The sequence below is a fragment of the Lissotriton helveticus genome, chromosome 5_1, assembly GCF_964261635.1.
Source record: "Lissotriton helveticus chromosome 5_1, aLisHel1.1, whole genome shotgun sequence".
NCBI lineage: Eukaryota > Metazoa > Chordata > Amphibia > Caudata > Salamandridae > Lissotriton > Lissotriton helveticus.
The window spans coordinates 1,078,939,398-1,078,953,001 of record NC_136065.1 but is presented as its reverse complement, the minus strand read 5'-3'; the positions used below and the strand labels follow the sequence as shown (position 1 = coordinate 1,078,953,001).

The window sequence follows — 13,604 nt, the reverse complement described above, 5'->3', positions numbered from 1 at the left end:
ACTGGTGACACCACCAAACTGTGGCTCCAGCCTGTTTACTAGCAGTCGGTGAGGGACCACCGAGCTATGTTGGGGAGACCGAAGAACATGTAAGCCCGTTGATCCCCCCCCATTCCAATGAAGAACTCCATGCAAGACTCACTATTGTAGGATATGAGAACCAAATTCTCAGGTAAGATTTATTTACAAACAAGATTAAATCAGTCATTGAATTCTAAGGTTCTAAACATTTTACACATCAATTAGTGAAAGAAAAGCTAGGCATTTGATCTCTGAAGTAGCAGATTCTCCAAAGTCGACCACCTAGTTTGCCCTTCTAATATCAGCTAATTGACTTCAGGTCCCTGTCGCTACTCCTCGGACCCCAGTAACTATTTGATGTAATCCATGTCATCATGTTATATGATTCACAAATTAATTTCCTAGTCTCGCGTCATCAACAGGCAAGCGTATAATGTGGGGCTCTGTGTGGGTGTGGGGCTCTGTGTGGGTGTGGGGCTCTCTGTATGTGTGTGTGTGTGTGTGTGTGTGTGTGTGTGTGTGTGGCTGTGTGGCTCTCTGTATGTATGTGTGTGGCTGTGTGTGTGGCTCTCTATATGTGTGTGTGTGGCTCTCTGTATGTGTGTGGCTGTGTGTGTGGCTCTCTGTATGTGTGTGTGTGTGGCTGTGTGTGTGTCACTCTCTGCATGTGTGTGTGTAGGAGAGACAGCAGTGTGAGAGCGACAGCAGTGTGAGAGAGACAGCAGTGTGAGTGTTCTAGGGAGAGCATGGTGTGTGGGAGAGCATGGTGTGTGAGAGGCAGCAGTGTATGAGAGACAGCAGTGTGAGAGACCTTTTATTTATGTTTTGGTTTCTGAAACATAAATAAAACGCATTGTTATCTGCAATATCATTAGCTCAAACTCGCGTAAATACGCGACCTATTGCATTGCAAATGCTATAGGTCTCGCATTTGCGAGAGATTAAGCGCATGCGCGCGAGCGGTTTTCCCGCTGCGCGCTGCGTTTTTAAAAAAACAGCGTTACATGACGAGCTCAGCTCGTCATCAGCGTACGACAGGCGAACCTCATGACGAGCTGAGTTCGTCATCAGCGTCGAAGGGGTTAAGCTATTGGCATTGTAAATGACAATGCCATTTATTTATTTAATTTCAAAACCAACACATAAATAACAATTTTGTCATTTACAATGCCAATAGCTCAAACTTTTCAAAAGGCGAAACCATTGCATTGTAAATGCTTGTTAAAGGCTGACTTGAACACTTTTGCCAGGCCTGCTGCAGGATTCCAGTGAGGCCCTGAAAGGGATAGTTGAGAAAAGAGAATTGATAAAATACAAATATTTCGTGTTAAAAAAAAACCACAAACAAAGGCAATAACCTTGAACAGTCTATTCTGTTCTTGACCTGTGCATTCCATTACAGTGACTCGTTTCACAGTCCATCGTCACATCCTTAATCAGGAAGCGAAAGAAGATTCTTTCTCATGGCTGATCCGGGGTTGTAGTGTGCGAGACCTTCACTACAGCCAACCACTTTCATCCATCACTCAGAACAGGCCCTAGTTAAAGGCTTCACTTATCACCACCACCCTGTCTTCAGTACTGCTTAGAGTTGCAGCTTTTCACCCTCTTTCGGCTTCTTGATCACAAGGCTCAAACTATTAAGTACAGGCCTGTGTCTCGGCTGGGAACCAGCAGGAATGCCAGGCATGCAGCTTTACGGGCGTCCATGTACAACTGGGAGTCATGGGCAAGCAACTGTCATCACTCCTTCAATCCCCTCTGAATGAAGCGCAACAATTGTGCGCTGATTTATTAAGAGTAAAACCGAAGTGCAGGGCAACTCTTTGACACATTGGATCTAATAAACAAAATATTATTGTGTGTGCTGCTAAGGATGCGCTTTATGCCTTCTAATTCCTGCATGCGTATGATACTGTCTCCGTAAATTGTGTTTATGCCAGACTACCCACATCAAATTAATACTTGCGATAAGAAATGCATTTCATAGATATGGTTGCAATCAGTCGTTATTCCCTTGATCATCAGTGCATATCTAATTACAAAGTGAGAATTCATTTTAAAACATAAATCAAAACGTACCCGCCTACGAAACATTCAAATACAGTGGCTAAAAGTCTATTTAGACATCACACCATGTACCATTATTAACAGAAACAGATTTGCAGGTGTTCCTATCAAGCAGATCACAGACAAATTAGCAAGCGCTGAACCAACGAATAAGTGTCATTTAACATTTCATTTGTATTCGGCCACTTCCTGGCCCGAATAGCTTGCTATATAAGGTGTCCTACCTCCCAAACATGTACAGCTCATTGGTCCCTTCTCTCAATAGAGGCCAAGAGCTTACATAGCAGCTACTCCCCGTTGTCCAGGCGAGATCCACCATAGCATCTCAGTGTCATGGACTTGGGCGCAGTGGTTTTGCACAGCAGAAATATGCAGGATGCTTCTTGCCGTGAATAGTTCCTACGGTACAGTTTACAATGTGTGCTCCAAGTTGTACAGTGGCAAAGCGTGCGAATACCATAGCCATAAATGAGGGCCTGAGGCCCGTGATGGGATAAAAGTTTGAGAGTTGCTCAAGTTTTATTTATTGGCGTTAGGATTTGTTAGCAGTCCGTTGACCTGGCCTGTTCATAGGCTTGCTGGAAAACACGTCTGTGGAAGAAAAGCATTGGTGGCTCTTTAAATTAGGGAAGCTGAGTCGAGACAGAACAATGGAGGGGGTTTTAAGACAGTGATGATTTTATTGGAGATGTGAAAACAAGGCAGCTGCATTGGGTTTGAGGTGAAAGAGAAAGGACAGGCTTTTATTCATTTTGTGAGTAAGATTCGGTCTTATTTTCCAAAATATTTCCAGGATATTTGACGTGTGTTTGGTATTTCTCGAATGAGTGAATTAAATGTGAGGTAAAGACAAGGAGGAACATTTAGAGTTTCTTCAGTTGGTTTCTGCTGTGTTCATTTCGACTCCTTAGTGTGTCTTAAGAACGGTTTCTCATCCTTAGCAGGGGGAACACAGAGTGCTCCCCTCAACCTAGAGGATTGACTTTTGAAGGGATAGGTAATTCGATGCTGGTGTGATCACTCCGCCTAGAAGTGGTATTCAGATTTCACAATATTCGGATTCAAGGTGGTAAGCTCTAGGATCGATTGGTTGCGATGTTACATTTCTCATAGGTGGGTTTACAGGAACATTGCTGAGACCCTCCTCTAAGTTGAGGGATTTGCCACTGTCCAAGATGAGCTTTCTCCCCAACTGTTGTTGAAGGCCAATGGGAAATTGCTATCGGAGACTATGATTTTGATTGCTATATAGTCAGTTCCTTAATCTCTTGGTGATGTGGCCAGGGCCTGAGGACATCTTGGGTCACTGTTCTCCCCCTATGGTTATGATGAAGTGGTTCCACTGCAGTATGTGCCTTAACACTCAGTCATGTTTTACACCAATACATATATACCGATTGCTTTTGAAAATAAAACATTTATTTTTCAAATAATATTTGGGGCTTCTTGAAGCCTATTTAGAGTTTTGTGAAACTTTCTGTGATTAGTGCAAATTTAAATGATTCTCTATTACTCCATCTGTAGTATTATAGCGCCACTGTTCAACATCTGAAGTGATATTTTTGTATGTACTTGTGCAGACGTAAATTTGCTTCTCTTTTGCTATTAACTTTTTTCAGTTTTAAATTTAATGGGTGCATACTGCCTCCCACCTATCACAGTACAAATTTGGGAATGTATATGAAAATTAGAATGTGCTCATCGATTAGTTTTCTTATGTTAGGATTTGCCTGTTCAATTCCCAAACATGCATGTTCTTTTAAGTAACAATACCCAAATAGCCCAAGAAGACGCTTACAACATATCTTGAGGGATAGTTCACTTACCTTACATCTCTGATGAGCAAGAGCTTCTCCGGTCGATCTAGAATGGCTAGAAGTGGCTTAACTAGATCCTCCACCCCTCCTTCCTCGACGTACTAAAGAATTGAAAAAATGAAACCGCTTTGAGTGCTAGGTTCATGCAGTGGCTCAAACCCAAACCTAACCCACAAGAAGCAATTGCACGTGAGAAAAGGTCAGCAGTAGTAACACATTGACAGCAGGTTTGGCCGGAGGGATTCATTTAGCATAAAGGTATGATGCTGTAAGTCAGAAATAAACAGCCTGCACATTTGTAGTGTATTTGAAAGACACTCTGCAGGCAATGTGGAGCACTGTCAATATTTTCACAAAATACCTCTATCAGACCTCATAGTTAGTACAACTACAATGCTTATGAATGGAGTTGCCGAATGATTTCTTAATAGGGAAAATTACTATGCTGATGTTTAGATGGAAGCATGACTGGGCTTAGACCAGACTATTTGGGTCTAACACTGAGCACTCCTAGGCCTCAGTTGCTTCCAACATCATATCTCCCTTCAAGCCTCTGTCATGTCCATCACAGCAGAGTTTGATAAGGAATCAAATGTTCCATTTCACTCCTAGGTTTCTCACTGTTGTTGTGCTTTCAGAAGCACATTAGAGAATAAGGTATAGGATCCTATCAGTACTTTAGATTAGATACAGAGCACAACTTCCTGTCCAATTAGCAGGAGTGTAGCTTCAAAGGGGTGTTTGGGGTGCGACACCACCAAATAAAAGGATTCTTACTTGGTAATTGTGTCTGGGGCCCCTGAATTGAGTATACTATCTCTGTGTCAGTTATATATATATATATCCATTTGGTGGGTGACATGCAAAATGTGATACCAGATAATCTGGAATCAATTTCAGTTTCACTGCATGTCCAAATTATGTGATCCCAGAAACATTTTATTTTACAGAGGCTCCTTTTTCTTTATTATCACATATGAACACACTTTTAGATACTTGGGTTCAGAATGCGCACAGTAAAGCAACTTTAAGTTTTGATTTAATAGACTATAACGTTTCTCCATCTATAATAATAAGGGTTTAGGCCATATTTTGGGATAACTTGACTACTGACTTGTCTCTTAGTTTATCAATTGTATTGTTGTTGGGTGAGAGCGACGAATGTTTCTAAAAACTATCCCTTTCTTTTTATACATTTCGGTCTTTGCAGTGATATAATCACATGTACTAAAATGAAACACTTCTGTATGTTTAAGAAAAACTTTTTTGAATTTTGAAGATATTGGATCATATTTTTACATCATGTTTCCTGCACAGACTATTAGAGCCAAGTGAAATGAAATACCAGCATTTGTAAAGCGCACAGCTACCTCCGGGGAGATGTCCCAGCGCTCGGGGCTGTCGGGAATATTAAGCGAGTTATTACCTGCCGCCGGCGCCGGGGATCGAACCTTGAACTCCGTGGTCTGGAGTCAGGGACCCTGGCCACTGCGCCACACCTCTTCCACAAGACAGTCTCAGCTCAGGCTTGACTCGCCCTATTAAATGCGTGCCCTACTCTATTTGTGACTTATATCATAAAGATATACTAATGCTACACATTGTGGCTGCAAGATGCAGCATATTTTGACATTTGACGGCACATCATTTTATTAGTCTCGTCACATAATTTGGTTCTCAGTTTCTGTATGATCCCAGTGGCCATGGCTACATATATTTGGGCTGTTTCCAGTTGCAGATTGTCCTACCCTTCGAGGACTGGTCATTCAGCCTCTAGAAATAAGTTAAACCTGTGAAATGTCAGAGGAATCAACTTTATTTGAATGGCGATGGGAAGCTACGCCTGTTTTACCTGAAGCAAAGTTTCAAAAGGAAGCCTTTGTTCGCCCTAAATTGCGCAGTTTGTATGTGCATGGGTGCCCAGTTGTGCATGCCTGTATGTCACTGGATCTGTGCGCATGACTCCTTGTGTGTGTATTCATCATTAGCTTGTTGGAAATGTGTGCACATCGATGTCTTTAGGTTTCTCTGTGTCTTTGTGTGTGTGTGTATATCTGTCTGGCTGTTCCTTCTTTGCTTACTTCTACTATACAAAGGCCAAACCTATCGCTTTCAAAGTCCATTATGTCTTAAGAAACTCGGCAATACATCGCTTCAATTGCACTCAGAGAAAACTAAAACAGCAGTTTTTGCTCACCTTTAAAAAAGTAAGAAAAAAACATTTGCCTAATACACCTCACTCCCACACCTTCGAAAATAGCTATACATCACTGAAGTGGTAATCCCTTCAGTATTAACGTCCTGATTCAGTATTAGAATTAGGCAGAGAGACACAGCACCCGTCATCGCATGGCATGGCTTCCAGATCCTCCTTAGCACAGAGCTTAATACATCAATAGGGGGCCGGTGTGGCCCCTGCTTTTTCCCCCCGCAATTTTATATAGCGCAAACTCGACCGAAGGTATTGGAGGGCTTTACATGAGCTCCAGTTATGTTACACAAGGACATATTCATTTTTGGTAGACATTGTGAGATTAAGTAATTTGCCCAGAATCACAGGAAGTTGAGCCAAGGCAGAGAGTCGTATCTGGTTTTCCAGTTCCAAAGCCGGCAGCTCTGGTCATTACGCCACATCCTCTCTTGTGGTAGATTGGTTTCATGTGTCATTATGTCTCGCCTAGGCAGTGCTTGCGTGATCTATATGAGACATGCAGTTTTCAGGTAAGGACTTGGAGCTTCGCCCATCTTTTCAATTGGCTCCTGTTACTGTCCATTATAAATGGTTGCCATTGATTTGTGAATAAGCTTAGTAGTCCCTCCTTAGTACAGCCTTTTCTGCTTTTGTAACTTCCCATGAGGACTGGTCCTCTTACTTGTGTTCTTACTCAGCATGTTTCACTTACAATCTGTGAGCACTATTTTCTTAAATTATTTTCTACTATGCATGCATGACATGCTTTCCTGCAACGGTGCCCGCTTTTCCACTCTCTGCTGACTGTCTGCTCTTCATCGCCGCCCTGCGTCCAGACGCCATGCTGTAGCTTTCAGAATGGTGCCTGCTTTTATATTTTTATTAGTAATAGCGGCCGCACGTGATATTTTCGAAATGCACAGCACGCCCAACTTGCTCCTTTTCATCGACTTTTTTTATTTTGGAAGAGTGGTACGCTTTAACTATAATGGTCGCACACCTTCCTTTCTTTTTTTTTGGACCGCACGGCACGCTATAGTCTCTACGCACCTTTCTGTTTATCGGTGTACCAGCCAATGGCAGCCATATTTGCAAAATGCACACCTCGCCCCACTCCAGCCAAGCGTGATGTTTACAAAATGCACGGCTCACCCGACTAAGGTTAGTTGGTCTTAGTTACATCAAATGCAGCTACTCCATTTTCTTAACAGTTCCACGGTCTTCATGTCCAGAAGACTCCAAGCACCCCCGGCAGGATAACCCCATGTGCAGTTACAACGAACCCACAATAGCAACTTCCACTGCGACGAGGCTCTAGCTTGTTTTCCCTGGAGAAGCACAAACTTGTGTTTGCATTTCTGGGAGTAAACCCTATACCCACTTAGTTGTCTTAAATGTCTAAGTTTCTCCCCCTTTGCTCATTTAATTAAAACAAATAAATTGGTCAACCCAGAGATCTAAGTGTTGGACCATAGTTTAACTTGATATGTTTGCATCTTTAAAATGTGTTACAGATATTGCATAAAGTCCAAACTTCCTATAGTGGAATTGCAACTCATGCAAGAAATGCATCCTACGTGGCTTCGCAAAGCAAGTATCCTTTTCCAGTAGCAAATGACGGGAATCCAAATATGAAAGGATTGTTAATTTTTGTTACAGAATCTTTCCTTTAGTCTGCTGGTGTGGCCATAGTGTTGCAGATTTGTTACATGTTGGATAACTGGTATTAAAAATGCAAAAACACTTCACAGAAAAATACAATTTTGAAATGGGACCACCAGTGCTTTGTGCCATCTAGACAGCACACAGGCACACACTTGTTCTCACACAGTCAATGTATGGAGGTCTTTACTGCAGATTGTGGAAATAAGGGAAAGTGCACCAGATATAGAACATTGATGTGATTTCTGAGAATTTGGGATTTTACGAGATATGAAGTGGTTATTGTGGGTGCTTGTATTGAGGAATTTGCACACGGGTTCCTCTTTTTAGGGCTCGGGCCTGCCGTACACTGCGCAGCATTGTCGCGCAGCGAGTCCTTTACCGAGGGGAATTGAAAATGGACCTTGGAAATTCCACGCATTTGTGCGTGTTATTTCCAAGGTCCATTCTCATTGGCCTTCGCGTGCGTGCTGTTTTGTAACAGAACACGCAATAGGCCATGGGCGGTTGTGTAGCTCCGCCCATGGCCTATTGGTGTCTGTTACGTGCACCAGAGGCCATATGTTTTGAATTATCGCGGCTTGACAGCCGCGATAATTCAAAACAAATGCTCGCAGTGGCGCGCGCGCACCACTAGCGGGCATTTGTTTTTTTTTACAATACGATCTCTTTCGCGATCGGTTGAAGTGCCGCTTGCATTTAACTTCTGGTTAGCAGATGACCGGGCTTCACAGGGACGCAGTAAAATAGTTTACAAGGACTGTAACGTGTTGTGTTCTTTTTTGTAAACCCACCAGGCTCAGCCAATCCACCCTGGTAGCCAATTACGAGAAACATCGACTAAATAAATAAAAAAAAAACAGAGCGCCGCCTCATTGATTATTAAGAATCTCCTTAGTATCGTGAAAAGACAATCAATTAGAGAAGGAAGGGTAATGTTACAGCTGCAATTTAACAACTCCATGGAAAGGAGGAGAGCTATTGATCTTTATACGGAATGCCGGAGCTTATTGAGATTCACTTAAGGAGGCGCGTGCACACTGTTAGGACGAATCAACATTTGTGAAGTAAGAATCGTTGCGCCGGGCTCTAATACACGAATTAAAACACAACTTCCAAAATAATAATTACATAACGCATATCTGCTGTTAAGCGCTCTATGTCACACCTGCTAATATTTCTCAATTTATATTACGCAGCTTTTCTGCTTTGGCGGGATTCGAACTCATGACTCAGAGAACGCTCTATTTTGTTAGCGGCGAAAGATAACAGGAATCATCAGAACTTAAGCTGAGATACTACTGATACAAACAGCCCTGCACGATGCGTCTTCTTTTAAGACAGAACACTCAAGCGCGCCACCTGTTATTTCTGAAAGCAAAGTCAGGTTTGCTAGCCAGCACCAAATGTCAAACACGGCTTCGTAGGAAACACAAGGGCATATTATCTGCCTTTGTAGGCCCTGCTAAGTGCTAATTTATCTGGCGGGCTCTCTCCGGCGCACACAAGCAGAGACACATGAAATAATCAATCTAATTATTTAGCTGTTTTGAGAAATAGAAACAAAGGAAGGTGTTTTTTGTGTCAGCCACTACAAAGGATTTAACAAAAAACCTAACACAGCTGATGAAAATAAACGAAGTGCTTGTAAGCTGTTACAATATCAGAACAAATCAACTTTTACAAGTTTCATATGCAGCCTAGGCGCAGGTGCCTTTCTCACTGCCCTCCACCTCTCTAAACCACTTGCCTCAAAGCGGATACCTCACCTGTCTTCACCCATCCCCATCCTGCCCCCTCGTGTCCATTCGGGGTCCCTGTACCCCCGTGCCTCGCCGCTCGCTGTGCCTCAATCCACCCTTCCCTCCCGTATCGCTCCCCCAGTCTCTCGCTCTTATCTCATCCGCGCTGTATCTTCCAGGGCTACAGCCCTCCTTCCCTCTCTCCCCGTTCTACCCCTCTGCTTCTCTTGCCTCAATCCTGATAGGTTTCAGTTTTCGATGCCCCGCCCACTTTATATATTACGCTTATGAGTTAGCATGATGTGTCTAACCAACATGCAGTTACAGCCTATTATTCGTGTGCTGCAACCCACTGAGCTATTTTTGTAATTTGCAAGCTTCAGTTGGATAGAATTGTTTCTGTAATGTGTAAGCTTTTGTCTTATTATTGCCTTCTAAGTTAGAAAACCTGATGTGGTACATTACTTTTCCCTTGGTTAGGTTCCCATTATTGATATTTCTGTATACTTTCCTATAAGAGAGAGAAGCTTGTCTATGGCAGGCAGACTTCTGATGCTGACATTTGCTCTGCAGCCCCAATGTCTCATGGTACAGTTTTCCCCCCTCCCTTATGAGCAGAAAATCCTTGGTTCAGCATTTCTTGCCTGGAGTTAGTTTTGCAGAAATGTTTCCATGCCCTGGAGAAGCAGAGCTGCGGCTCTGTGACCTTGAGGGGAGATAAATGTTGCCTTCGCAGGTTCAGATGCCTCATGTATGAGTTCATTGTTCACCATTTCGCTAGTTCTGTAATTTTCCAGGCTGGGCGTGTCTTTACCCTGCCATGTTATGTTATAAATGTATTATCATGATAGGATGAGTCAGTCCTCTCGATGCACTCCCTGGGGTGTAGACCTGACAGGGCCCATCTGCAGATGAATATTATGTCCTAATAAATATATTTCTAATTCTTCTCCACTGCCTGGCTGGCTTATTATATGAGAATGATAGATGAGTGAGGTAAGTCGCTCAGATGGATTTGAGCCACGCTTATCAATCCTACCCCTCCCTAACCGCCTGTCCCACCCCAGCCCCCGCACCGGTCACCACCAAGTGGTAAGTCGCTCAGGTGGATTTGAGCCACGCTTATCAGATGGCGCCCAAACAGGTACTCCGTGATAAGGATCTTTCTCACCCGTAAGTGGGTAGCAGAAGGCCGGGGACCCTCTGGTCGGCACGGTGGGTCTGGGTACCCACTTTGATGCCGAGCTTGGTTCTCGCAGCGCTGCCCCACCCTGCTGATCGGGAGAGGTCCCGGTTCATGATCCTGCACCGGAGTCCAGAAGGCGGAATTTTGGAGCTGACCGTGTTGGTCCCAGCAGCCGGCGGTGGAGAACAGTGGATGTCGGTTCTGCGAGCAGAAGGTGAGTGGTCCGACTGTTGATTGAGGGAGCTGGGATGCTCCATGAGACCGGTGTGTCTCTGAGACCGGTGTATCTCTGGTGATTGGAGGAGCCGGTGTGCTTCTGGGGCTAGTGTGCTCCAGGGAACTCAGAGTGCAAGTGGCGCTCTGACAGACTATTGGTGATGGGGGTATTGGGTGGATGTCTGTTTTAGAGCATCCGACTGGGTGGTACTGAGACTGGAGTGTGGCTCACCACGGTTAAATACTGGGAAAGGACCCAAACCCCTAGTGTGAGTGGTTTGATGGAAGAGTCCCAGATCTTCCGGGGTAAAGTGCTCAATGGTCTGTAGTGCCGCCCCGGGTGGCGGATGTGTCCTCCAACCTCCGAACAGTTAGTGTACTGTTCAGTCTGCGGTAGGGTCCAGGTTCCCCAGGACTTGGTCGACGGGCCTTGTCCCATTATGGTAACACGTGTTTGGCAGGGACTCAATGCATACATAGGACGTGTGTGGTTGTGTGTGGAGATAGTTGCTTGGTTCTTTTGTGTCTGGGTATGTGTGGGTTCTTTGGCGGTATCTGATTGAGTGAGTTTGGTGGTGTTTGATTGAGTGTGCAATATGCCGTGTTTCAGTAAGTTGCGATGTTTTAGGTGTTGCTGCAGTTCAACTGATGTCAAATTGGGCGAGAGCCAACCCGCTCCTGTAGAAGACTCTTGATTTTGTTTAATATTTCTGATGCAGTTAAGATAGATTACTTGCAAGAGAGATTGTTTGCTAGGCACTGCTGTCAGAGCATGTTTGATTCCCTAAGGTTGAGGCAGAAAGAGGTTCAGCAAAGACAGATGAGAAGATAGCCCAGAATATGGACAGATCAAAAGTTTAGTTTTAAAAGAAGACAAAAATGTGTACATTTAAAGTTGTTTTTAATGGCTCAGTGAGCCAATGTGAGCAGTGATTAAGAGGATGGGGTATGCAGTTCATGTAATATGTTTGATTTGGTTATAATTGGTTTGGTTTGAGAGCAGTCTGTGGGCTGCCTTTTGTTTGTGTAAATGTTTGTTTGAATGAAGTGAGTGCGTCTTGTTGCATGAGTTAGATTGTTTGGTCCTTGTGAGCTACCTGAGATGGTTGTGCCTGACTATCAGTGTGTTTTTCATGTAGTTTGAAAGTGCATGCAGGGCTGTGCTCTATGGAAAATAATTTAGTTTCTTTCATCCCTATCCATAATTTGTGAACAGTAGAAGATGAAGAAAAAGGGATTTGATTACCAGTAATCAGAATGTATATTAATAGAATGTAGGAAGAGTGTAAAGTTAGAAAGAAGAGAAAGAAGAGAAAAAAAAGAAAGAGAAATACATTTGCCAAAATAGTGTTATTTATTGCATGTTAGAAAGAGTTAGGAAGGCTTATTGGCTTTGTCAGCGCCAGAACGACGAGCGTGGGGCGCGAGGCAGTTTTGGCCTTGGTGATGAATGCCAGAAAGGCTGGAAGGCTGGCTAGCAGCCCAGAATTCTTAGCTCTTGGAAGACGGTGAGAGTGAAATGCATTTTTTTGAACTGAAAAAAAGTGGCCTCCAAAAGGGGCAGAGAGCAGAAGTTGTTTAGTTAGTTTTAAACATGACTTGTTTAGTGGATGTGTTTCAGTCCACAATAAAATAAAAAAGGTTGTAGAACTCTGGGCTGGTAAGGTTTAGAATAACAGTGTGTGAATATTATTAAGTTCTGGAAGGGTTAAATGGAAAAGAGAGAATGTGAGCAGAGCTAGGAAGATTATGTAAAATGGAAATATAGATGCTAGCAGCAGAGCACAGCAGATGTGACCTTGTGTGATAAGAACATTCCAATGGGTTCGCAGAGCACAGAGAGCGAGAGAAGAGACAAGCAGAAGATTATGGGGGGGGGGGCTAGGAGGCTCAGCTCCTGGCACAAACAGCAGAGATACACAGTTGGAGCTATGTGAATTGTGAATTTGCCGCGAGTCTGCATAATTATGAGTTCTGCTCTTTCCAGCAGACTGCAGCTGGTTCAGACTTAAGTATAATGCAGTTGTTCAGAACACATGTGATTTAAAATTAGGAACAAAATTATGAATAACTTTCAACAGGTTATTCCATTTGGACATAGAGAATTACACTTTAACATGGCCTAGTCTGAGAAAAGAAGGATTGTATTGAGAAAAATTAATTTACTAAATATGTTAGTGAGTGTTACTCCTCTTGTTTGGATTGTATTCAGTAAGTGATTGATTTGTGTGCAGTTCAATGGCAAAAAGAAAAGAGAGATTTATTGGTTGTCTGTTGTGTCCATTTTTGTTGTTGATTCTTTTTGTTTCACTGTTGGACAATGTCATAGTATAAACGTTTTCTATTTCAATAATTATTGAGTTGGGGGTTTCTGATTGGCATGCGGATTAGTGTCTTTGCTAGTGGATACCTAGTGAAGAGTACTGATGATGCGAGGGTAGGTACAGAATATTGCTTGTGTTGCTCATAGGAGCGGCCTGGTGGGAATGAATATATGTGTGTAATGTATATATATGTGTGTAACAGTATTTGTCTGCAGTTTGTCCATGGGACACCATTGCAGTGGGCCCAGTGCCCCACCCGCTGAGTGGAAATGCAGAGGGTGTGTTTTGTGCAAATGTCTGCTAGTGTGCACTGGAGTGCAGGATTAAATGTAGTGAGATGGCGCCCTTTTTGTTTAAAGTTAAGAAATGGCATTG

General features: G+C 43.3%; 1 protein-coding gene across 1 annotated transcript in view; it reads right to left on the bottom strand.

The window, feature by feature from the left end:
- Nucleotides 1–13,604, bottom strand: part of PDZD7 (PDZ domain containing 7) — a 790,250-nt gene that overhangs the window by 212,960 nt on the left and 563,686 nt on the right. Inside the window, exon 11 of the mRNA XM_078643641.1 lies at nt 3,918–4,009. Coding sequence (XP_078499767.1) covers nt 3,918–4,009 — 92 coding nt within the window. The remainder of the gene's footprint in view (nt 1–3,917; nt 4,010–13,604) is intronic.